At 40.7% G+C, this 27076-nt stretch overlaps 2 protein-coding genes across 5 annotated transcripts in view; one reads left to right on the top strand and one right to left on the bottom strand.

The window, feature by feature from the left end:
* Positions 1-16382, bottom strand: part of Trap1 (TNF receptor associated protein 1) — a 53459-nt gene extending 37077 nt beyond the window's left edge. For 2 of the 3 annotated variants that reach the window (XR_015534936.1, XM_087347876.1), the window contains exons 1-3: positions 16222-16382; positions 11692-11799; positions 3694-3776 (exon numbers count right to left, since the gene is read on the bottom strand). Coding sequence is in view for 2 of the 3 variants with exons in the window: in XM_087347876.1 (XP_087204002.1) it covers positions 3694-3776; positions 11692-11799; positions 16222-16342 (312 nt within the window). In the remaining variant the exon portion in view is untranslated. The remainder of the gene's footprint in view (positions 1-3693; positions 3777-11691; positions 11800-16221) is intronic. The other variant, XM_087347875.1, reaches the window with a different exon arrangement.
* A 43-nt stretch (positions 16383-16425) lies between these two features.
* Positions 16426-27076, top strand: part of mam (neurogenic protein mastermind) — a 275194-nt gene continuing 264543 nt past the window's right edge. For both annotated transcript variants that reach the window (XM_087347872.1, XM_022059495.2), the window contains exon 1: positions 16426-17374. In XM_087347872.1, the coding sequence (XP_087203998.1) occupies positions 17135-17374 (240 nt within the window). In that variant the 5' untranslated portion in view covers positions 16426-17134. The remainder of the gene's footprint in view (positions 17375-27076) is intronic.

The following is a 27076-nucleotide window of genomic DNA, read 5'->3' as shown; positions in this document are numbered from 1 at the left end:
ATTTTCTCAAGGTTATCGAGATCGCAGTCACTTCGAAATTGACTCATGCGGCCCTTGGAAAAACAATAACTGCCTACCCCTGACTCTAGCACGGTAAAAAGTTAATCGCATATCCATCACACACATACACTAAATGTACAAATGTACCACCAAAGTTGTGCTACTCTAACAGATGTCTTTGTAGATTCCGTAAATCCTTACAAGTAAATGACGGGAACAGTAAGTCATTGCAGAAACTAGACTACAGGCTGGATGGCTGGGGTTCAATTCCTAGCATGGGCAGGATTTTGTTTTTCGTAGATACGACGTCCAGACCGGCTATGGGATCCACCCAGTCCTCTACCCAGCGGGTATCGGGGATTCTCTCGCTGTGCGTAAAGTGAATGGAGATGGGGTAAAGCTTACCACTTACTACAAACTGCTGATTCCAACGGGGGGTGTAATAACGTTTTGCTGTCGTAAACACCCCCAACAGTTGATGCGCCTTAAATAGTGCGTCAATGATGCATTTATTAATTTACTTTCAAACGTTGTAACTTTTACTTTTCACTTTAACTTTATAATGGGCTAACGGTTGACTTTTGTGATTACAATTTTGTCATCGGCTGCATACAAGCGAACTTACTTCCCTTCAAGCTGAATAACAGTGAACTGTTAACGAACACCACAGTGAATAGAATGAATAAGTCAGCACTAACCGATACTGTGACATGTTTCTTACGCTGGAAATCTATGGAGCTACTTTTTCTGAACACACGTAATTTAAACCCTGGTGTGACTTCCATTCCTGGTGGGCTGTGGAAGGCTAATAGAGCAGGGCGAACACCCGAGGTAGAAACACAGAAGAGATTCATCCATGTGACGGAGTGTATCGATTTCGGAGAGAAAGAAGGTCTTCACTCCTATATATAATTTTAATAGTGTGTGCTCCCCAGGGTGACAAGCTAATACATTCCCTGTCTGCTGTGTGGACAGTCAGTGGTGGATTGTGAGAAAAATCCATGAATGTGTACTAACGTTCCGCGTAATCGTGTGACTTACGGCATAAATCGACAACCTATTTGACAGGTAACATGGAGGAGCTTGTAGCAGACACAGTAAGAATCCAATCAAAAATGTGCTAACTCAAAGAACATTGCGTCGTATTGTCGAAATATTTTCCAAAATTTCTGGACACACAGTAACTCATAAAAAGTGTCAAACAAATTATACGTTATGTTCTCACTAAAATCGACTTATTTAGTATATTTTAAAATTCTCGGGGCACCAAGGTGCGGCGGGCGTAAGGTTGGTAACCGTGGCATGGTGTATTTACCGAAAATTCTGAAATCGTGCGTATGAGATTCCCTGGCAGGACAATTACTGTAATTAAAACAACGTGTGCAAAAACTGAAATTTTATCTTACGCGTGGTTTCACAGTGTCTTGGTTCCACCAAATGACGCCGCACTAACCAAACTCTGGTTATAGAACCTAATGGACAAAATACCCATATCAAAAATAAAATTATGTGAGTCTTCTTGATTCCTTGGAGACCTTATTAAAACGTGTATCGGTCACATATGGCGGAAGAAATTAATCACTCACACCCCCATGCATTGCCGAGTCCAATAATGAGGGGAACCATATTTCCACGACACCCATACGCCTTTAATGGACTGGTGACTGATCACAATGACGCACTTATTCCGTTCCACGAGGTATATCCAGTTAACTAAACGGTGAAAGATCACACTGGGCTTATACAGCAAAGCAAATACGGTGGGTAGATGATCAAAGTTATATCAGCAAAGTCGTGTTCGGAGATGTCCGTCGTAATGTCGAAACAGCCGCTCCAGAAATCCCACACACAGACTGATGATCGCTTCAGTGATCAGCAAAGGCGCTAGCTAAAACCGTAAATGTTAGGTGGAGAATCATCTAACGCAGTTTCCCAACCATGGTTCCGCAAACCATGTCCAGGGGTAGGGCGAGAAATCAAATAAAAATTCTGAAATACCTCGAAATTTACAAATATCCCTCGAAATATTGCGGGAATTTCTGTCTGGCAATTGGCAAAACGGAGTCTGTCGAGGTAGAAATGCGAGTGTTTGTCAAAAATTCGGCCAAGAATTCAACATTTGTACAAAAAGAAACAAGGCAAGTGTCACCCCGAAAGTAAACCTTATATTGATTTTAGACGTGAAATTATTTTGATGTTTAAGTAAACATTATTTTGATTATATACAGGGTGTCCCAGGAGAAAAAGTCAATATTCTGGGAGGTCATAGTATCGGTCATTCTAAGCAAAAAAGTGTCCTATTCCGAACGGTTTCCGAGATACAGCTATTTCACTGTAGAGTTGCAAAATTGTTAATAAGAAAGAGATATTACGTACTGTTTCTAATACCGGTATTTATTGTTCAAGTGACAAAGTTGGTGAAGTTTACCTAGTATAATAGATTTTCGAAAATTCCACCGTCAATATCAATGCACTTTACAACTCGTGTGAGGACATAGCGCGTTGCTCGTCAGAGTGCATCTTGACGTTCCTTTATGGGGGCGATAACATCCAATAGGGAAGGACAATATTGGGCGCCAAACCCAAACTACTGTACAGTGAAATAGCTGTATCTCGGAATACGACATATGCACATATACACTTTTTTGCTTAGAATGACCGATACTATGACCTCCCAAAATATTGAAATTTCCTCATGGGACACCCTTATGTGTACATATATATATATATATATATATATATTAGAAAATTAAGATTTTTTTTTACAATAATTTAGCATTAATCAATCAAATCTTCCCGGGAAATCAGCCGCGTTAACTGCTTCCCGTAGTAAACCGACGTTTCGAGAACCAACTCTGCCCCCATCATCAGGGTTCTGATGTTACTGGATACCTCGGAAGCATTAATTCAAATGCGCTCCCAGCTATCAACTTTCATGGCCTGCAAACGTTTTTCATTGGTAGGGGTTCTTTGGGACATGTAAAATAATTCTTCGACAGAAAAAAATGGTAACTGTTCTAACGGTACGAAAGCACGTCCGTGAATTAGACTAGGATACATGCAAATCGAGCCGACACCGCGTAGCTGGCTCTCAGAACTTCAGGTGGTTTTGCGTCATCAGTATACGTCGTGTGGAACGATTGATCTCGCAAAGAACGAGATCTCTGGTCATTCATCTGACTCCATATTAATGTAACAGCCCGTGCATGATCCGATACGGACATTAATTTAACAGAAGACGGGCTGCCGTGTAAGTTGCGAACATCAAGATAAATGTTTCATGTAAATAAAACTGACAAGTTTTTGCTGTATCGACTTTGATACAACTTTTTTATTTCTATGATCTGCATGGAGCAGGAATACCTTCTTGACAAGATGACAATTACTCGGCTAGTCAAGAAATCCCCCCACCTTTCATTGAACACAACGGTGTTAAAGAACCCACAGCTGAACTTTATTATGAGCCAACTGAATCCAGTCCACATCTTCCAACTCAATTTCTGAAAGCTTCATTTTAATATTATCATCTCAACATCCGTGTCAAGGCTTCCCAAGTAATATCATCCCATATGATTTTAATACAAACATTCTGCACGCACCTCTAATCTCCTTAATTTTGACACCGTAACAGTATTTGGTGAACTGCAAAGATTTTCGCTGCGTAATAAAGAAATTTCCCTTTGTGCAACTCACCTCTTTGTCGGAGTATAGAGACTTGGCGACAATATCCAGTAGCATCCGAGTCTCCGCCTGGAACTCATGACTGTCGCTGGAACCTGTAAATATTCAACAGCGTCAGTGAAACTAATAGATGACGACACCGTAATTAAAGTGTCGAAATTCAATTACTTTGCTGCGAAGACAAAGACAAAAATTAATAGATTATAAACACGTCCGAGCACTGCAACAATAAACTACCTTTACAACGGCACTTTTAAGCTTTCCTTCTTCAGGAGCCGTGACGTCACGTGGGACTCCATTTTCCTCCTGTCATCCGGGTGTCCTGAGCATTCTGGACAATTCCAAGAACAAATCTTACACTGCTTAACAAGACTGCTGTTATGTCCTAAAAGAGAAACCATACTGTACTATTATAGCAGCTTTTGATTTGCTTTAAGCATCTGTGATTGAAGTCAATTATTTAGTTAACAGCTTAGTCAGGGGAAGCTACTTTCAAAATTAATGTAATCACCAATCAATAAAAATGTGTGATATGGTCCAAATAAAATCCGTACATGACTATAAAAAGTACTTAGTTAATCTGCCAAATATAACTGTGTCATGCGATCTGTCCTCCGCAGAAACTGTCACTCACATTTCCCACCTACAAACATTCGAAGAGCCAATAATACCACGCGTCGATTAAATTTGGGTTTTCAACCTTTCAAGACGTGGGAACACATTCGCCCTTTCTTATCGACTCGTTGGCGAAAAAGTTTAACAGCGTCGATGTCTGTCTTCTGGGTTTCTCAGGACCATACTATATCCATCTTCAGTGCAGAAAATGCAGGTAACATGTTTCTGCGATATGTTCGTATCTACATACAAGTTATACGGCGTTACAACCCAGAAGACAGACAATAACATCTTTACCATTGTGAGAGAACCTTGAAATTAACCTACTAATTCAAAAACACTCGCATATTATTTAATAATTTCCATTAACGAATGTTTATTTATCACCCTTACTGATTCACTTAAAATTAAATAATATTCATGCTGTCATGCGTTAACTACTGCCCAAAGCCAAGAAGCATCAATAGTGGCAGATGCCACTGTTATCAAAATTCTTCTGTCGCTTCGTGGTCCCGACGGAGATGGCGGAAGGATATGGGAAGAAAGTTGAGGTGCATTTCTGGAAGCTCTTTTCGAGACAACAGAGTGACTAGGACGACGGCCTATTAAGCATCAACTCGTGAGACCACGACGCAGGTCGCCACTTATCATGGTGTTCGAGGGAAAGCCACGTCTATCACGTGTCTTATGTAACGAGGCTCTTGCCGACAACCTACTACGACAGACAACGTGGTAGACCTCGTGAATCGTCTGCATGACATCCAACATTACACCCTTCATCGTATAAAAATATCCTGTGAGAGGATGAAGGCCAGCTACGACGGCCTGGCCAACTCCGTGGGATTCCAAGAAGGGAACAAAGTATGGCGACACCGTTCGTCTCGAACCAGAGAAAGATCACTCATGCGCCAGTCAACTTCGAAATGCCCATATATATATATATACGCGCATGCAATTCAATAGACCCATGTAACGTAATATATACGGCTTTAAAAGGCTGGCGCATTCTGTCAGCTTTATGACAAACTTAGGCCAGAAGATAATACTGATGTCAAAACATGTTGCCAATAAAGAATACACTCGTGCTAACCGATAATTAGCTGTGTTGATGATTATAATAAATGATTTCCTGTAAATGCTCGTTCTTTAAAGCACGTGAAGCGGATGTTTGAGTACGTCTTCAGATGAAATCCAGCAGCGTCACATCCGGTCTAGCACATCTCTCGTTTGGCAAAACACAAAAAGCCAGTGCGGAAGCTTCCGCACTTACCAACAAGCCCGTATCGGATGACTTCTCTCTCACTAATTAGCAATTTGCCACAGATGCGATCAACATCTGGCAAGGTGGAGCAAGACAGCTCTTACACTGCGCATCAGCTGACACTCACTACAGATTCGCCAATAGTCCACAGCTCAATAAAAACGTACGTCTCTCTCTTTCAGCCAATGCCAACTTAGATATTTCAATTATCTCTGTTCAATGATTCACTAAAGCACTAATTTACCGTTACTACTTCAAGTACGGAGCTGCAGATTCCCTGGAGTAATGGACGCGTGCATTATATACGAGGTGCGATCAGAAAGTTTCCAGACTGCGCCTATAAAAACCCGTACACTTATCTCAGGTATTAAATTCATCCATCACCCTCGAAGTAGTTCCCCTGGGAGTGAACACAACGATCCCAGCGCCGCTACCAAGCCTGGAAGCATCCCTGGAAATCATTCTTTGTCAGCCTGTCAAGCACCATCTGCGATTCTGCCTGAATCTCTTCTATCGTCTCAAATCTCCTTCCCTTTAGCTGAATTTTCATCTTTGGGAAGAGGAAACCTTAGAAAGGAAGTTGGGGTCGGTTCTTGCAAGATCTTTGAGCTCCTGACAAACGAGAAGTCGATTCTGCTTCTGGTCCTTAGACAGGATGCGTCGCATGTGGAGTTCTTCCTTTAGAATCAGCTGACAGGTCCCATAGCCTATCCCAACAATGTCGCACAAGTCGTTGATGGTACGACGTCGATCTTCGTGAATGGCCTGCCGAATCGTCGTAACATTTTCGGGCGTTGTGCTCGAAGATGGTCGTCCAGAACGCTCGTCATCATCGACAGAGGTTCGGCCATTTTTAAAACGTGAATGCCACACAAAAGTTTGTGCACGACCCATTGCGGACTCCCCAAATGCTTGCTTTAGCATTTCATAGGTTTCCGTAGCCGTTTTGGCGAGTCTTTGGCAAAATTTGATTTGTTCATGAAAATCCGCCATTCCGAAATCGCAGGAGGGTCGGTGTAATGCACTACCAAAACGCCCGTAACTAAGAAACAAATGCTAATTCGATGATGCCGGCTGGCACACTGATTCATTATGAATGTAGGCCCAACCCCTTAGCGGCAGAAGCTCGTACTACATCCGGTTCGCCCTCTATTGACACAGTCTTGAAACTTTCTGATCGCACCTCGTACTATGTTTTGCGAATTTGTAAAGAAAATTAATGCTTTTCATATTTAACTGTTTGGTATCGTGAATAATTTTGCCTGTTGTTTCGTATGGGTGCAAAACATGGTCTCTCACTCAGAGGGAGGAACACAGATTGCAGGTGTTTGAGAATAAGGTGTTGAGGAGGATATTTGGGCCTAGGAGAGAAGACGATGGGGCGTGGAGAAAACTGCATAATGATGAGCTTAAAAATCTGTAATCCTCAGGGTGATTAAGTCGAGAAGAATGAGATGGGCACGGCATGTAGCGCGCATGGACAGGACAAGAGCTGTGCACCGGGTACAGGTTGAGAAGCCTGAGGGGAAGAGACCGCTGGGGAGACCTAGACGTAGATGGGAGGATAATGTCAGGCGGGATCTATGGGAGATAGGAGTTGAAGGAGACTGGATTCTGTTGGCCCAAGACAGGGTCCGGTGGAGGGCTTTGGTTAATTCGGTGATGAACCTTCGGGTTCGGTAAGCCATCTAGTTAGTTAGTGAGTCTCATGAAGGTACTTTCAGATGTAACGGTTCCAACCCTATAAAACAGTTAATCTACCAGGGTAACTGTAACTCAAAATAAAATGCACGCCCATTGTCGGGATAAGTTGTTACGAAAACCAATACCACCACCATCAGCGTTGCCACAGCAAGTCTCTGAAATAGACGAATCAAACATAAAACAGTTATTCAGTGGGAAGCTGTAACTTAACGCATCATAACTGAACCATTCATCTGTACCTCATTCATTTCTAGGCGTCAATGCTTTTCCTTCATTCTTCCCGACAACTCCTCAGACCTCACCAATTCACCTCGCAACGCCAGTCTTCACCTTGCTGAACCGTGCTTTATCAATCTCCTGTAGCCCTCATCAGTTTCCCATCCCCGCTGCTTCTTTGCCGTAATTTCACTTGCTACTCCGAGAGGCAATATTCCGAGCTCTCAAGTCCAAGTCCGATCTCAAAGCCAGTGACGATGATCGAGTATTCCAAGAATTCAACTGAGCACTGCAATTGGCAACAATCATTCAGATTTCTCCTTGGAGGAGATGTCTGTTCAAAAACCTTTATGCCCAAGTTTCCCCTGTGTACTGGAGCCAGTCAATGAAGATGTAATGGGAGCCTGGAAGCGAAATCATTTTCACGTTCCGTTCGCTCTTACCCCCGGCAAAAGAGTTACTGACAGCCACTGGACAGGAAATTAAGAATTCACCAAAGCCATTCGTGACATGCTAATAAAGATTAGTTATTCAACGACAGTGTCAAATGCAAAGGTTTCGTACCCTGTCGATTATGGTCTAACGGGTTGTGGTGCAATGCAGATTTGCAGAAAAATTTCTGACGAACTGATTACCTTAGTTTCTTGAAAATGGAGGCGGTACGTTTCACTAAAATGTTGATAATCATCTAGATGACAACATGGAATCCATTTACAGAGCGGATTTCTTGCTGTAACCGGCCGGGCTTCGACCTACAGCGCCTTCCCTAAAGTAAGAGTCGGTGAAGGTAGTAGGTAGGTCCAATTATCCTGCGCGTATTTATCGGGTACCAAACACCAATATTTTCGTCATGAAGAGGAAATTCGTAAATAACTGTAGGATTTTATACATTTCAATACAATCTGAATTTCACCTCTTTACGTACGGAAAACAAGCCACGTGAGAAAGAACATTACTTGTGTATCAACTTCTTCTTCATGTACATATCAAAGAAGCCATTTGTTCTAAACAGCATCATGTTTGTTCAAACAATTTTGAGGCCCGCTAGCAGATATTCTCGAAACACCTGTCTCCTGTCATAATCGTTTAATAGATTTTACCGGTAAAATTACACGTCTACCACCAATGTCTATCAGCATATTTCATTTCCCACGTGACAAATATTTGTTAAATTTAATACGCAAACCGTAAAGTAACAGTAGTTTGATGATGGCCAATAACGACCTAAAAAATGTCACAGATAATAGTGACATGAAATAAATAACACACAAATACCAAATAAATCGACTATTTTTCGACTGTCACTCGCTTGTGAACTCTTCGCAGAGTTTCTAGGTATATAATATGCCTACAACAAGGCTGGGCATTTCAACAAACGTTGTAATTACAGCCTTAATATGTAATTATATAAAATAATTTCGTTAATAAGAATTACATTCAACTTTGGATTACGTACGTTTTTGGGGCACTACTTATTTACTTTTTTCGCTAATCCTTTTATTTATTTATATATTTATTTCACTCCATCCTCTTTCGTTGCTTTTCTCTCCAGATTTTCGTTTATTATTTATTCTCTGACACTATAATTTTCTTTTATTCCCATTGCTTCCATTTACTGCTTCGATAATTATCGATTGATCGATACGGATGTCTGCTATGCTTCACAATAGGAAAGAGAACTCTAACATTTTCAAGCAGAAGGAACATTTAACTGAATTCGGGAAACAATTACAATCATTCCGCTTAATCAGAAACAAATTTTACATCAGAATGAAACACACAACCTGTGAGCACGGTGACTACTTTATTAATGAGGGTCTATACCTCCATGATACTAAGTTCCGATGCAGCAATTCATCCATTCACGTCTGAGCGAATGGGCGAGAATCCTTGCAGTCAGCCGTTTGATGTGTGAAATCGCAGCCACTTAAAGGAATTGCTTTATTCAGAACGATGGAAATGAGACCTTTCCCTAACATACAACACTTCAGCAGATTGCATTTCCAATTTGAACAGATCGTAGCAAAAAAGAAATACAGTACAAATAGTGTCCATGGCAACACAGAGGTCCAGCAGCTTCTAGAACAGCTCCCAAGACAAGAAAACGTTCACATTGGCTCTATAAATTAAATTAAATTAAAGAAAATTTCTACGCAATACAACTTAGACCATACAAAAAAAGCTTATTTTTGTTATCCTTCCTGACGTTGGTAGAGGCAGAAATGAGCCCAAAATCTGCGATCCGAACGTCCGTCTGTATCTACGCGTTAAAGACGTGACGAGAAGCAAAGAGTCGAATATTCATCATCAGATCGATGTTTCCACCTAATAAACAGTAACCTAGAAGCATTACGATACATGGTTTGGGAACAGCCCAAAGCAGATTCATACAACATTCAGTGAACTACTGAATGGCCTGATGTGACATGACGTTAGTTCCTTCTGGTATTACAACAGGAATCACAAATCATGTAAAGGCTGATCAATTCCGATCAAACTTCGATCGGTGTACTTACAACGGGATCCGGTCCGTCTTTACACTCCAATTCGGCTCCGGTTTTGTACTACGTCAGTGGACCATCCTCCGACTTCTAGCCATTCCGCGATTTCTTCCTAACACAATTTTATTTTCCACTTTCTTCACTGAGGATGAGGGCAGAGATTATTCTCGAAACGTTGGCAGAAGATATGGTCTATCCACCGTTCAGGCACATGACGCGGCTTGTAACCCGGGAAACTTTCATCAAAATATTTATTTATTTAGTGTTCTGTCTGACGACAGGTCCATATGAACAGGATCCTTCCATCCTTTTCTCGGACTGGGACTTGTTCATATACGTTCTTGGCAGATGATGCAGAAGTGGTTTGCCATTACCTTCTTCTGTGTGTGAATGGAGTAATTGTTGGGATGCCACGGAGAAACCGGGGAAGCCTCCGTGTTCACAACAACTGTACAGTTTTCAAAGATCTATTAACATACACCATTTGTGGAACTTATATTAAGTAGAGAGCATAGAGCCTTTCCTGCTTTAGAAGTTCATATCATGGTATTGTTGATAACAGATTGTTAACTGCTAAAAAATTAAAAAAATGTCCAATAGTTGGGTCGCTTCCTACGACACAATATTCATACCAGTTTTAAAGTCTGTCAATTGGGACAAAATTTGCAGAGGAGACAAACTCAAACACACAGTTCGAACTCTGGGATCAAATGCAACTTATGTTATCAGTAGTCAACATATTTCCTTTTAAACATTTTGTGCTATTCACAATCAAATCATAATATAAAAAATCATGCACACAAACAAAACTGTTTACACATTAAATAACACTTTGTGCCAAACACGTTTTGACCTCAAGAGGTCATCATCACTGTAAAAGGTCACATTTTATAAAACTATACTTCATGAACGTTTAATTGCACATGAATTGGTGTATTATCTAAATTGAATTACTTTCCCCAACCAGTGTATTAAAAATAGTGTTAAGAAGACAGAAATCTTCATCGCCCTGATGATGGAGGCAGTATGACCTCTGAAACGTTGGTAAACATCGACCAGACTACACAGCACAACAACCCAGAAGACAGAAATCTTCATACTCATCGCCCTGATGACGGAGGCAGTATGACCTCTGAAACGTTGGTTAACATCAGCCAGACTACACAGCGCAACAACCCAGAAGACAGAAATCTTCATCGCCCTGATGACGGAGGCAGTATGACCTCTGAAACATTGGTAAACATCGACCAGACTACACAGCGCAACAACCCAGAAGACAGAAATCTTCATCGCCCTGATGACGGAGGCAGTATGACCTCTGAAACGTTGGTAAACATCGACCAGACTACACAGCGCAACAACCCAGAAGACAGAAATCTTCATCGCCCTGATGATGGAGGCAGTATGACCTCTGAAACGTTGGTTAACATCGACCAGACTACACAGCGCAACAACCCAGAAGACAGAAATCTTCATCGCCCTGATGATGGAGGCAGTATGACCTCTGAAACGTTGGTTAACATCGACCAGACTACACAGCGCAACAACCCAGAAGACAGAAATCTTCATACTCACCGCTGTGAAAACCTCAAATCTTATATGAAAATAGCGTTGGTTCTTAAACGTGAGGTTCATCCCTTGTTTAATAATGGACAGTGAATATCAGTGCACAAAGTAGCCACCCCACACCAAAATACTATGAGATCAACTGACCTTTGCCCGTTTCATTGTCTTTTATGATAGTATGGTATTCCGATTCTGTCTCTGGCGCTGTTGCTCCTTCGGTCTGTGTGCTCAGAAGACGTAACTGAAGACCATGACCTGCAAGCACAGAAACACAAAACTGTACAGAGCATAATTAAGATACCTGTCTTCCATGATGCTGTACCATGTAGTCTAATAGAAATTAACTAATGTTTCAGAGATGCTTGCAGTTGTAATGATGGAGGCGGTAAGACTCTCTGAAATGTCAGACTACACAGCACTACATCGGAGGAGACAATTATTTTCATACTCAAAGCTGTGAGAACCTGAAATCTCACTCAACAGCGGAATTACCACAATAGTCCGACCCGCACAGCTCAGATTTCAGACATTATGCAATTCAAATTAGGAAACAATTTTCTCTCTCTCTCCAGAAATAACGTTCAATGCACCACGAGTATTAAAGTCTACTCACAAATCCTGTGAGAAAAAACTACGGTGGACCCCCACATAACAAAGTCTTCAGATAACAGATTCTCACTTAATGAAATGCCTACCATACGCCCCACACAGACTCATAAAAAATTGTTTCTACTTAACAAACTGCTTACAAAGTCAAATGGTTGACAATTCTGACCACACAAATTGCTCCTAAATGTACTCATCAGGCTTCAGCCAATAATCAACATCCATTTATAAGCGTTTGTAGCTAAAATGCCTTTGTTTATATTGTCTGCTATGTCTTGGTAATGTAAAAAGCTATCTTGCAGACTTTCTGCTTTTAGGATTTGAAGTTCTCGTGTGAGCCCTGATGATGAAGGCAGCAAGGACTTCTGAAAAACTGGTAAACTTCTACCAGACTATTCAGAGCTAGATCACAGAAGACAGCCAGCTTTGTGCTGTTATTCAATTCCGCTCTTTTAACACAGAATTAATATTGATCAAATTGTCCTCAAAATGTAATTCACAGAGAGAAAGAAGAAGACAAGCATAACCCTGGGATAACGCAGGAAATTGTTGAGAAGTCTGAAACGGGGGGAAAAATAGGTGTATATGCTAAGGAGTATATAGTCTGTCTCACTTAACAATTTCCACCATCCTAGTAAATAAAAAAAGAAAGCTACCAGTGTGTGTGCTGCCTCAAACAGGATGATTAATGAGACGGAAAGGATTATGGAAATGGAAGTACTGCTGTTGCAAATGCAAGGCGAGTCCATACATGGGAACGCCATTTGCGAGAATGCTAAAAGGATCTACGATGACCTTAAATGTGTATCGGCTAAATCCTCAGGTTTAGTTTCTTCACATAACACAGGCTTTCACGGAATGAACTAAATTAATTATGCATACTGCTTTCTGCAATTTTCCAAGTCACCCACTTCTTAAAATATCCTAAAAATTCAACTTCCCCCATCAATAAAGCACTCTTTTTTGTACAATTTAGACCCCCAATATAATGTCATATTTATGATCTATGCAAGTGAGAGATCAAGGAATAATTCTTCATATGTAAGAAATAATGGATGGATCTACTTTTATTTAAATCTGTTTACAATGGTACAGTCAGCTCTAGCTCAGATCTAATCCAGGGACCTTCCAAACACTAGACAAACAAATTACACACAGCTAAGGAAATTAATATGAAGTCAGTATATTTACCCAATTGCTCTGATACTCATGAAAATGTAGATTCAGTATCAAGTGTGAACATGATATAATTTGTATCGCATGTCTATAATTTACAATCACCTGGGTCAAGCACAGATACCTCTGAATGCAGGGCATATTAATGTCTGAGATTACACAGACAAAAGGAGTACATTTTTCGTCAATCCAAGCAATTAAAACACAATTTCATACCTACACCCCTTCGAGTTATTCGGTACAACACAATACTAAACAAAAGTGCAAATTTGTACATATTTAAACAATGATACATGAGTTACAATAATTCAGAATGCGAAAAAAATCCAAATCCCATCCACTGAGTGATCTTCAACAAAATGTATAATGAAATATATTAAAAATAAAATAATGATTGTCATTTTAAAATTCTTGATATAAGATCTAAAACAAATTGCATGACCTTTGAAACTGTTAGTAAGCTTCCAAGGCAGATGCACAACTTTTATATAAAAATTTCATTGTTTTATACACATTATTATCTGCTGGTATCAAACAGGAGTAAGAAAGTGCAGATTTACATGCAATAACTTGGATGTTTAACTACAGTGCTACCACGTGATAATGAGATAAATAATTGTTAATCTTGTTTTCTGCTCTGTCTTAAGTTTTCATGCTCTTCATTATGATTGGGTAGACCGAGGACAGACAAGATCTACTAAATGAAACTGAAAAAAAAAAATACAACCACTTTGCAGCAAAACATGTGTACCTCCTCTTTAATTTTATTGCCAGTCTATGTATTTTTCTGCAATCTACATGTACATATATAAATAAGTATCTTTAAGTTTCAATAATTACACATAGTTAATAAATTTTTGATCAAATGGATTATATTTTAATCTATTTCAAATAATTAATATATTTAAAATAAATTACATAATAATAATAAAGATTGATAATTATAAACATGAAGTAGAACATTTTTTGGTAGGGGTCAATTTATAAGAAGTTGTCATGGCCAATCAATGCCATAAACCATCTATACATTCCCCCCCATGATATGCAAAATGGGGTTGGTGTCCTGCCATGACTCTTCGACAATATTTAGTGTGCCGCGAGTGTAGAAAGGTTGCGCAACACTGTCATAGACTTGTCGAAAGCCTTTGACTGTACAGAACATACATTACTTCTTGACACTCACAGAATTAAGGATACCCATCTAGAACTGGTAAAATCCTATCTCACATACAGGACTCAGCATGTCCAGATAATCCACATCAAAGATGAACTTGTGAAACAGACAGTTTGCTTGTTCTGTACTTGTTCCACTCCTTTTCATCACATATGTTAATTACCTTCCAAAATTAAATTGTCGCAGGGCAATTACATATGATAATAACACTTCAATTCTAAATATGGTGAAAAATTTGAATAAATTGGGAAAAGGAAGCAGTGACAACATAAATAAAGTAACACACAACACTTTTGAAGCAGATAACTTACACCTAAATCTGAACAAAATTAACTTAACAGTGTTCTAAACCAAAAGAAATAAATCAAGTTTCTAAACTAAAGCTAACAATCAGAAAGGAAAAAATTTAGTGAAGTAGAAACCTCAAATTTCTTAAGAATTTATAAAAGAAGAACATGTAGACAAAAGATTAACACCAATTTCTTTTTAATTAAGAGACTGTCTAGCATAATGGATATGCATGTCCTTCATACTGCTTATTATTGGCTACTTTATGCATTTGTTGCAGATGGCACTGCTCTCTGGAGTCACAGACATAAAAAACATACAAGAAGTGTGTTTGTACTACAAAAAAGGATAGTCAGATTCATAACATGCCTGATCGCAACAAACTCCGGTCATGAAAGATTTGTTGGCCTATGGTTCCTAACCTTTTATTGCTCTATTCTGGAAGTAATTTTGTTTTCAAAAAGAAAAAATAAGGTTACAGCCATTACAAATATACAGGTTCACAACCACATAACAAGAAACAGATTAGATTATCACTGGCTGCCTCACAACCTTTTACAACAGTAAGCCAGTGATTGCAGGTTGCAAATTATATAATAAATGTCCTATTTACATAAAACAGATAAAAAAAGATCACTATTCAAAAAGGGGCTGAAGCAGCTACTCCTAAAAGAATGCTATTATTCAATTGAGAAATATACAAATGATGACTTCACTCATAGAATCATTTGAATCTTTCTATTTATATGCAACTACTTCCCATACTTTCTCTCAGGACAAGGTCTGGAGATGAGCTTTTGAGAGCACTGTGATGAAACTATGGGTTCCATAAAGGAAGAAAGCCAAGTATACAATCAAATTTTCAAAGAATATCCTGCACCATACAGTGACTGAGTACTTCAGATACATCTTGCACATTTCTGTTTTATCCTGTTTTGTTGTCTGTTAGATTTTTGGACTTATTGTCCTGTATGATCATAGTCATAATAAATTGGTACTTTTTTTTTAACTCTGTGTCCATTCATCAGAATCTCACATGAACTGTAATCAATTCTTAGAGTATTTTTAATTTCAACTGTTACATTCTTGTATTCAGGCTTTTATTAACATTTTTATGCCTTTGTGCAAATGAGCTTTGCTGTATATATGGAATATCAAACATCAATGTATGTTGATCTATGGGGCAATCAATGAATAAATGGATCCAGTAAAATAAAAAGACGCAATAGTATCAAAGTCTGATATGTTACTGTGTTTTTCTCTGTCACGTAAACAATGTCCTCATTTTAATAAAAATATTGGATGTAATTTACAACACTGATACCCTCAAAATAACAAATTAGTTGTCCTTGTGCTTGGCCCTATGTAAAAAAGCAAACATGCTTTCATCTTCGACTTAACATTAATCTGTATAGAGTAAAATTGTTCATTACCTGATAACTGGTGTTTTAGTGTGACTTGTTTCTGCAGACGAGGACGAATAAATAACGTTGCACTTCTACGTAAAACACTTCCAAAACCAGCAGCACGATGAATTTTCGTAAGAGCAGCCATTATACAGTAAGTTAACCCACGTGATGAGTGTAGTTCAGTATTCGACCGCTAGATGTGGTCAGCGTTCGAAATAGAATGAAACGAGGCGTCATTCGAGAGTGAGGCCGAGTAGGTAGTTGACGTATGTGTTCGGCTGTGTGACCCACGCGCCGGTCAAGAACGAAATAGCCTCGCAGAGTGTGACGTTTGGAAAGAAACATGTGCGAAAAGAGATTTCGGAAGTGATTGCAAGTGAAATAGCGATACATAAGACTTCATCAGTGAAAGCTTCAATTGAGTGTTGTGAAAGGTGTCACAGTGATTTAGCCCGGAAGACCATGTAAACTTAGCACAAAACCTGTCCGACATGAAGGCACGCATGTTCGGTTTGCGTAGGCAGTACAGCAACAACCTGTTGTGTTATGGAGGCGGTTGGTGCAGTGTTGCACATTGATTGTAGCCAGTAGTGGCGGTTTTTAGAACTCGCACGTGGAACATGTGTACTTGTGTGGGAGTGTGCGTGCGGTAGCGATGTGGACGGCGTGTGAACACACCATGAGCATGACTGTTGTTGCCAATTGACCCTTTCTTATCGTACTCTTCGAACTGGCATACCCACTCAGCGTGTGCGTCTGTGAGGCAGGCGTCGTGGATCCCGGGGGCGGGAGAGGGGGCGGCTGCGTGGATGGTGGACTCATTCCTCGCAAGCCCGTCGCCGCTGCCCCCGCCCCAGGCCAAGGTCTCCTTGCTCCTGGAGTGGTAACGGGAGCAGGGACCGGAGTGGGAGGAGCAAGTGGTGGTGGTCTTGTGGGTATGGGAGACGTGCTGCCACCAAAGAGGCAAGCCGTTGTTGACAGACTTCGACGTCGAATCGAGAATTACAGGAGACGTCAGAGTGATTGCATACCGCGGTTCGATCAATCTTTCAACGGAATTTGCGAGCAGAATATTCAAGAGACTCTGGTGCTGAAGCAAAGGTTCCTGGAGTCGAAAGCGAAGCGGGCGGCCAAGAAGACGGACAGGAAACAGGACGGCGCCAACAACCTGCACACGGTACGGGACGACCTTGGCAAAATCTTGCAATATGTGCAATAAAATCGATTCACTTCCTGGCCATATTATGAGACCCCCCCCCCCCCCCACACACACACATGGCAACTGTAAGAAACCCCACTGGTTGCAGTAGACAAATTTAAACTTTGGAGTTAACACCACCCGCAGAACAGCGACTAAATGTAGTGTTAAAGATGCGCTCTCATTTCTGTTCAACTCCCAAATTTAAATTTTAATTAGAAACTAGAAATAAATTTACACGTTTGCGATATACACCATTTTCGGGCCAAAGTGCAAATTGTTTTCAACGAGAGAGAAAAACTTAACTTCATCGTTGATCTACTACTTAAGCCTGGAACTGGTCATGTTTGAGTAACCATAAATAGACCACGATTTTCATTTTAAAAAGCGATTAAGGGGGTTAAGTAAGTTAATTGAATGAGTTCGGTTTATTCCTGTTGGAAATAACAGATTCTTGTAAACTGAACTGAGTTTTGGAGATATCAGTGATGTTTAAAGAAAAGATTATCGAAAATACCTGCCACAATATTAATGTTTGTTCCACGTTCTGGAAATGATGGGAGCTTGATTTTAACAGAATTGACAGCAGGTTGTTTCTAAGAAACAAAATATGGGAGTAAGACGGATTTTTATAAACCATTATTGTGTTCCATTACCGTATCCCTAGCCTGTTAAAATTAGTTCTTATAACTTATTAACTTTTATGACGTACAAAATTTACAAGATCTGATTGGTTGGTAAAGTTACAACTTAATAAACCAGTACGTCTATAACTGGAGTGGGTTAAATTCCAAATTTGCACTCTGGAATAATGAAAGAAGGCCAGTTTTATGAGCCTATATCCATTCGGATAAAAAGTGCACAACTCAGACGGTCATTTTCCATTCTGATCCTTTATGAAGCTGTACCTTTTCATTTTCAAGGACGGTCATGTTTGAAACCAGTAAAAGTTGCTTTTTCTACCATGAATGAAGGAGGCCTAAACTTTAAATTTTCATTGGTTATTGTTGTTTGGGTGATCTGTTCCTCAGTAGCAACACACATTTAATTTCGTATAGAATGATTTGTCCTTTACTGTAACCAGTGGATTCTGTCCCAGCTGGCATTCTTCACAAATGAATGCTGCAAGATCTATCCAGGTTGTACAACACTCACACTGCCTAGTGCATGTAGTATATGTCGGATTGCCTGCTCCGAGATTTCTGCTCCTTTTCCTATGTTTATTTTTAACCTCACTTTGTCCAGACAGAAAAATCCTTGATGCGTGAAAAAAAGTCATTATTCCTGTTTTTACAGCCTATGTCAGTAATTATATGCCTTTTGTAATTTTAAATGCTTTTAGAACGTGTTTTAAATCGTCTTATTGATCTTATTCCCCACAATATTTATTTCATCATGACTTACAAACCATAAGTCAGCAGCAACAAATTTGGTTACTTATCACGGCTCTGTTGGTACCATCGTGTGCTGTCGACCTATATCGATTTAAGTAAGTATCGCTTTTAATTTGGTTCTGCACTGTTTGCTTTTAGACAAGCGTACGAGTTACTGCTTGTCCACTAGTTACTTCCCTTGTTTTGTAGTTATCTAACTACATTCGTTATTTTATTTTGTGTCGCCTTCAACTGTGCTATCTGGTGCTCCTCGAGGTTCTGTTTCGGGAACTTTGCTGTTTAATATAATCATTAACGATCTATTTAGTACAGTTACACGTTGCCTACAATGATGTCTGGTTTTGCAGTCAGACATAAGCTGCAACACCCACGAATTTTAATATTGGCAAAACAAGAGTCACATCTTTAGAAAATTTATTTATTGGCTTTTGAGTACGTTCGTAACAGCTCTGATATTCTGCGTGCAGATTGTGTTAGAGACCTTGGGTATCTTTCGCAAGTCTGGACTTTATTTCCGATCATTTTCTTACTTGCCAAACGCGTTTTGGCTTCAGAAAGCCATATCAGCTCCTATAAATTATTTATTTGTTCAGTATAGGATAAAAAGAGTATATTAAATTATGAAGGCCTTATGTCATAGCGAAATGACCGATTCATACAAACATTAAAACTCGTAAGAGATGCTGTAGTTAAAAAGTGTATGAACATTTAATCACTCCATTCTTTAAACGTCTTCTTCTTAATACTCTGACCGGTTAGGCCCATATGGGCTGCTCAATTTCAGAATTACTTCTGAAATTGTGAATCACTTTGACATTTGGCAGGACTTGAGTGATCGGCTTGTCTGAAGGCTTCTGTCTACACAGACCGCGCAATTGTTAACACTCGCCATAAATCATGGAAAATTAATGTTGCAGATTTTCTATTAACTGTCCATCTATTATAATGTAGCTATTATGTGTTATTTTCACGTAATATTGTTATAAAGTTGACTTTTCTCATCTTTTACAGCAGTTTAAGGCTAAGAAGCCTTCTTTCAGTTGTATTTTACATTTATTATATGTTATTATGTGTTGTGAAAGTTACTCATCTCACACTGATGATGGCTTTATGAAGCCGAAACGCGTTTAGCAAGTAAGTCGCGTTCCATGACAAAGGGAAAGTAAAGAAAACAGTTCGCTTGGACATGCATATTTGCTGGTAGACGAGTTGGTAGGGTAGGAGATTAACGCGGAGGTAAAATAGCGAGTTGGAGCCTGGTATAACCATGTGTTTTTGTTGCATAAGGTGTATTCGCGCAGATAACTGGTTTAAACCGTGTAGTTGAACAGGATCGTTGTTTTGTATTTGGACCGTGTGTCAGAACGCTTTTGCCTGCCACAGACCTTCACAAAACCGGTGTTTTCTGGCGTTCATCTCATCGGTGACTTAAATGTCCAGGCTGAGTGTAGGATAGTGTTCGAGATGGTACCTAAGTATACGATAAAACAAGGTTTTTTTTTCGTACATGACAGTTACCTAAGAAGAGATTCAGCTCGTGTAGTAGAGAATATCATTAACATTTCCGTGGTGCTAATATTCCTGTATGCTGTGCCATTCATTGTTTGGCATAGAGCAACATCTCGTCTACGTTATAGAAGTATACGTTTCCATATTATAAAACAGTTTACCTTTCTCTTTTGACGATGGTATAACGTATACATCCCATTCCACTAGATGCTACATTCATGTGTTTTGTTTTCTTCCTAAAATATATTTTCGTTTCATTATTGTAATTTTAAAAATTCTTGGTTGGGTGTAACCAATTTAACGTAGAGATTATAAACGTGTCTTGAAATAAGCGGGGCATGTAGCCGAAGGGGCTAGAGAGATGCTAAATGCGTACAGAATTTGGTCGGAAAGCCTGGAAAGGAAGAGACCAGTTAGAAAACCTTGACGTAAATGGTAGAATAGGCCTAAGATTGAAATTGATCTTAAAGTTTGAAGATTTATTTGCCTGAAGATGTTTGCCAGTGGCGACAACATTCGGGTTTGATAAAATACGGGAGATTTTTTAAACAGCTGAGCGGTTACTAGCGTCTCAAACAGGACTCTGTTCCTTTGAGTTGGTATAAAAGTTCCAAGGTGTCTGGAAGCCAGTTTACATGTGTGCGTGTTGTTCAGTACAGGAGACAGTCCAGGGCTTGCGCAAGCGCACATCAACGCCACAGAGACATTCACGTGCAGGAGAAAGTGGACCGCCTTACGATACTTCGCAACTACCCAAAACACCACATACCCACGCTAAGTTCACGCAAGTTGCCATTTCTCTGTCTGGGGGTCTGCAGTTATCCAAAAGCACTCTGATTGTTCTGCATTCAGTTTTAACATCTTGAATATAGTTACAAAAGGGGATCTACGAACGCTGGCGTTATACAGGCACAGAATTGCCGCAAAGTTGTCAAGCTAGATAAAGATAGATACTCCGTAGTGCAGAGCCCTCTCTTGTTAAGAAGGTGGTAAAGTCGCTGGGATTGTCAAGGGATTCCTCGTCTTATGTCGACTCCGAAAGTTTTATTATCATGTTTAAAAGGGCCTACGCTTGAAAGATTAAAATATTATTTTCTCTTCTCAGACACGTTACAAACCCATAGGCTTTTAAAAAGAACAGGCAAAATTATATGTTTTACATTTTAATAATTTTGTCATTAGATAGAAAACGAGAAGATAAAGTGTTTTAGTGAGCAGGAAAACTTTTTTTTCTTTTCCTGATATTGGAACAGGCTGTCCGAGTGACGTCACACGCACGGCTTACCGTGGGCCTCTCAGCTGCCGGTTCCAGGTGACGTCTCAAAACATCAGAGGGGTGCGGTAACGTGTGGCTATGATCGTTCGTGAAATGAGCGAGACGAGACTGCATCGTGCAAACGTCGGGCTTCCGCTTCGATCGTGTGAGGAAGGAACCTGGATGTCGATGCGAATTAAATGACATTTTCGGTGATTATTATCCTGTCACAAATCAGATGTCAGTACGGTTTGAGGTTCTCAAGGCTTCAGTAGATTTCACCCAGCCTGTGCCTGACTAATTCCTTCATGTGCTACGCGAAGTAATTTCGCAGAGTTGCCAGAAGCTGTGCGCAGTGGCGGACTGCGCTGCACCTATATCAGCCTAAGACAAATTAACACAAAATAATTAATATAGATAGAGCTGTGTATGATTTGAGGTTTTCACAGCGGTGCGTATGAAGATTTCTGTCTTCTGGGTTGTTGCGCTGTGTAGTCTGGTCGATGTTAACCGACGTTTCAGAGGTCATACTGCCTTCGTCATCAGGGCGATGAAGATTTCTGTCTTCTGGGTTGTTGCGCTGTGTAGTCTGGACGATGTTAACCGACGTTTCAGAGGTCATACTGCCTCCGTCATCAGGGCGATGAAGATTTCTGTCTTCTGGGTTGTTGCGCTGTGTAGTCTGGTCGATGTTTACCAACGTTTCAGAGGTCATACTGCCTCCGTCATCAGGGCGATGAAGATTTCTGTCTTCTGGGTTGTTGCGCTGTGTAGTCTGGTCGATGTTTACCAACGTTTCAGAGGTCATACTGCCTCCGTCATCAGGGCGATGAAGATTTCTGTCTTCTGGGTTGTTGCGCTGTGTAGTCTGGTCGATGTTTACCAACGTTTCAGAGGTCATACTGCCTCCGTCATCAGGGCGATGAGTATGAAGATTACTGTCTTCTGGGTTGTTGCGCTGTGTAGTCTGGACGATGTTAACCGACGTTTCAGAGGTCATACTGCCTCCGTCATCAGGGCGATGAAGATTTCTGTCTTTTGGGTTGTTGCGCTGTGTAGTCTGGTCGATGTTTACCAACGTTTCAGAGGTCATACTTCCTCCGTCAACAGGGCGATGAAGATTTCTGTCTTCTGGGTTGTTGCGCTGTGTAGTCTGGTCGATGTTTACCAACGTTTCAGAGGTCATACTGCCTCCGTCAAGAGGGCGATGAAGATTTCTGTCTTCTGGGTTGTTGCGCTGTGTAGTCTGGTCGATGTTTACCAACGTTTCAGAGGTCATACTGCCTCCGTCATCAGGGCGATTCTTAGTAAGAAGATTTCTGTCTTCTGGGTTGTTGCGCTGTGTAGTCTGGTCGATGTTTACCAACGTTTCAGAGGTCATACTGCCTCCGTCATCAGGGCGATGAGAATGAAGATTTTTGTCTTCTGGGTTGTTGCGCTGTGTAGTCTGGACGATGTTAACCGACGTTTCAGAGGTCATACTGCCTCCGTCATCAGGGCGATGAAGATTTCTGCCTTTTGGGTTGTTGCGCTGTGTAGTCTGGACGATGTTAACCGACGTTTCAGAGGTCATACTGCCTCCGTCATCAGGGCGATGAAGATTTCTGTCTTCTGGGTTGTTGCGCTGTGTAGTCTGGTCGATGTTAACCGACGTTTCAGAGGTCATACTGCCTCCGTCATCAGGGCGATGAAGATTTCTGTCTTCTGGGTTGTTGCGCTGTGTAGTCTGGTCGATGTTTACCAACGTTTCAGAGGTCATACTGCCTCCGTCATCAGGGCGATGAGAATGAAGATTTTTGTCTTCTGGGTTGTTGCGCTGTGTAGTCTGGTCGATGTTTACCAACGTTTCAGAGGTCATACTGCCTCCGTCATCAGGGCGATGAGTATGAAGATTTTTGTCTTCTGGGTTGTTGCGCTGTGTAGTCTGGACGATGTTAACCGACGTTTCAGAGGTCATACTGCCTCCGTCATCAGGGCGATGAAGATTTCTGTCTTCTGGGTTGTTGCGCTGTGTAGTCTGGTCGATGTTAACCGACGTTTCAGAGGTCATACTGCCTCCGTCATCAGGGCGATGAAGATTTCTGTCTTCTGGGTTGTTGCGCTGTGTAGTCTGGTCGATGTTTACCAACGTTTCAGAGGTCATACTGCCTCCGTCAAGAGGGCGATGAAGATTTCTGTCTTCTGGGTTGTTGCGCTGTGTAGTCTGGTCGATGTTTACCAACGTTTCAGAGGTCATACTGCCTCCGTCATCAGGGCGATTCTTAGTAAGAAGATTTCTGTCTTCTGGGTTGTTGCGCTGTGTAGTCTGGTCGATGTTTACCAACGTTTCAGAGGTCATACTTCCTCCGTCAACAGGGCGATGAAGATTTCTGTCTTCTGGGTTGTTGCGCTGTGTAGTCTGGTCGATGTTAACCAACGTTTCAGAGGTCACACTGCCTCCGTCATCAGGGCGATGAGTATGAAGGTTTCTGTCTTCGGGGTTGTTGCGCTGTGTAGTCTGGTCGATGTTAACCAACGTTTCAGAGGTCACACTGCCTCCGTCATCAGCTCAGAGTGTGTTCCCACGGAACGCACTGTGAGCTGTTTCACAACAACCGTCACATACCAGCTTGATCGAATCCCGAAATATCATAGGTATTTTAATTTTTTTTCTTCCGAACACTCAGCAGTATTTAGGAATGACAAAGGAGTCTGACTGACGAAGAACGTAGCACCAGTGTTTGCCCAGCAGCAAGACCTATAAAATACGTTAAACTGCACGAGTTTTGTGCTTGGTCACTTGAATTACTCGTGTGACTGGCTTTTGAACCGAAGCCTTGACATCATTTTCGATGCTGCTATAGGTATATTACCAAGGGCCTACACATCTCACGATTCTCAGATGTCTCCACCTGTAGCAAAATCTGGCATCTACCAGTCTTGTCCCCTGCATTTTCGTAGTCTAGTTCATCGACTAATTCCATGCACTAGGCAAGCTGATAATCTTTCAACTGACCAATAAATATTCCGTATTTTAAGGATAGCAGAGGTTCATTATTTCAAAGCCTTTTTTGAGTATGTGTGTCTGTATGTCTCTGAGAACGTGGTGATCTTAATACACGTACGCATAAGAGTATCGGTAAACGGTAATTGCTGGTAAACCAAAATAATACTTCTAATTGGGAAAGTGTATTAAAATTGCCAAATTTTTCGCTGCTGGAAGCAATCCATGTAAGTTCTGCAGACAAATTAATGGATGGTGGTGAATTCCAGCTTCATGCCCCGGTTTGGTGCGCCCCAGAGACCATCTTGACGCGGTGACGAAATGAAGCATATATGACTTTGCCGGGAATCGAACACCGGCCATACAGTTGTAGCATAGTCGCATCACATTTCGCGTTTTTCGTTTATGACAGCGTTTGTTCATTGTCTCACACGAAAGATAATTTACATGTGCTTACATCGTATTTAATCTACGAATAGAATTAGCATATATTGTTTTAAAGTAATATTTTAAGTTTTATGAAGGTTAAGTGTACTAGATGCATCTGGCCGGCCAAGATGCCTTCTTGCCTATTTCGTTACATGGCCATTCCCTTTGTTGCGTGCTATTGTTATCAATTCCGAGGATGAAAGTAAAAGCTCATCATGTTCGTTTGTTGAGCAGGACATTGAAGAAGGCGTTCATTTCGTGAGGTGCCTTCTTGATATGGTGCATATTGCATCAGCTGTACTTTCTTGGTTTGCGGTAAATGTTTGTTCACATGTGTTACTTTCTTAAATGGGACAGTGAAATACACGAGCTTTTTTTATACCGAAAGAGAATTTCCTAACGACATTTTATCCGCTTGCATTAATATTTTAAACCTTGGCACAGAAATCTGTAACCAGTTATAAAAAAGACAGGCTTTATTGTATGCATATCAGTTTTATGTGTTTCAGGGTTCTTTGTTGTTAATTTCTTTCACGAATTACAATAATTTGCAACAGAAACATTATTTCTCTAGTGGCTCCACTTTGGAAAGTAACATCGCTGTGGTATTCTTATCTGAGAATAAAAATGTAAAAGTGGGGAATGTGATTAAATACACTGTGGAACTACTTAACGCTTCATTAAATTAAATATTTGAGACTGGCCCAGCCAGTAACATAAAATTCCTACTTTTTTTTGTTAAGACATCTTCGTGGAAAGTTATCGCTTGGGGGACAGACAGGATGATAATGCTAAAATGACACGTGGAAATCGGCTTTTGAAGATGCGAACAAACTAGTTCGGCCTAGAGCCCTTTCGCAATGACAGTACTTTCCCGCCTACAAGAAATTCAAAAACAGTATATGGTTGTGGTGACCTCTGCTGGTCAGAGTTGTGAATGGCCCTGTGTGTGTGATGGCAACATGGCACATTTCAGCCACCCATCCCCTTTCCAGTGTTGTGACGAGTATCGGTATGGTTTGAAGGTCCGCCTGCAGCTGCAAAGGGATCTACTTGTGGCTTACTGGGGCACGATATGTTAAGACAGAGACAGAGGAAGTGCTCTCTCTCACTGGAAAGCCGGCAACACCGTTGCAACGGGAGCCTTACATACGACGAGCTCCACAACTCTGTCTTTCGTATTATAAGCAGGAAACTCTGACGGGGCACCGGGTTTGAATAAGACAATAAAAGGAATTGCATTCTGGAAGATTCTATAACAAGTAGTGTGCTTATTTCTACTTTGCAGACGGCTACCTGCCCTCTGTCCTGGTCTTCTCCGACCGGAGGTCCTTCCCCTTCTTGCAGAAGTTCGCGTTGTCATTCTGGACTAAAAGGCTGATTTTTTTATATACTAGTAGCGGTTTTCTGAGCCATGGATCCGGATCGGGACAAACCTTATGTTTATGAATACAAATCCCCCCACGTTTCAAGTTCATTATCCTGCACGTGTACAGTAACATAACGAGTCCAGTTATTGTGTCAGTCTAATTTGTGTGGATTGAAGCAAAATCAGCTCAACACAATAATAAAAAAAGGCGAAGTTTTGGAAAAGAATTTACGGAATGCTACTTTGAATTTGTTTAACTCTACAGACTGTTGCTTTACTTTCGGAACGTCTGACTTCTTGGCGTAGGAATTATTTCCATTTCTGCTACTTATTTAGGAGGTACCGGGTTTGGATCTTGGACGGCAACCTGCTAACCTGATTTTCATCCCTCCACACACTGTTCATAATAGACTGGCAGTTTCGTTGCAATGAAATTCATGTGTCCTGCCATCCAACACTGTAATAGACTGTGATGTCGCTACAGTCTTCGAAAAACAAGAATTATTACGTCTGCAGATTTCCGATGTTAAAACTTAACGGCGAAATATTATTCCACTGTCATGGATCGGCACACAGTTTATTCCAGTTTTGTGACATTGAAAGATGCAGAATTGGAATGAACGTGCATAACACTGTGGTCTGATAATTGGTTTGAATTGAGCGTAACAAAAACCTAATAAATATTACCTGTTTTAATTTGAGACATATCTCGACTTTGTGAATGTTTATCAAAGTACAATAA

Source organism: Zootermopsis nevadensis, unplaced genomic scaffold, assembly GCF_977971745.1.
Source record: "Zootermopsis nevadensis isolate Lab colony 2312 unplaced genomic scaffold, Znev_1.0 Znev_ptg000012l, whole genome shotgun sequence".
In the NCBI taxonomy this organism is placed as follows: domain Eukaryota; kingdom Metazoa; phylum Arthropoda; class Insecta; order Blattodea; family Termopsidae; genus Zootermopsis; species Zootermopsis nevadensis.
This window is presented reverse-complemented; position numbering and strand designations above follow the sequence as displayed.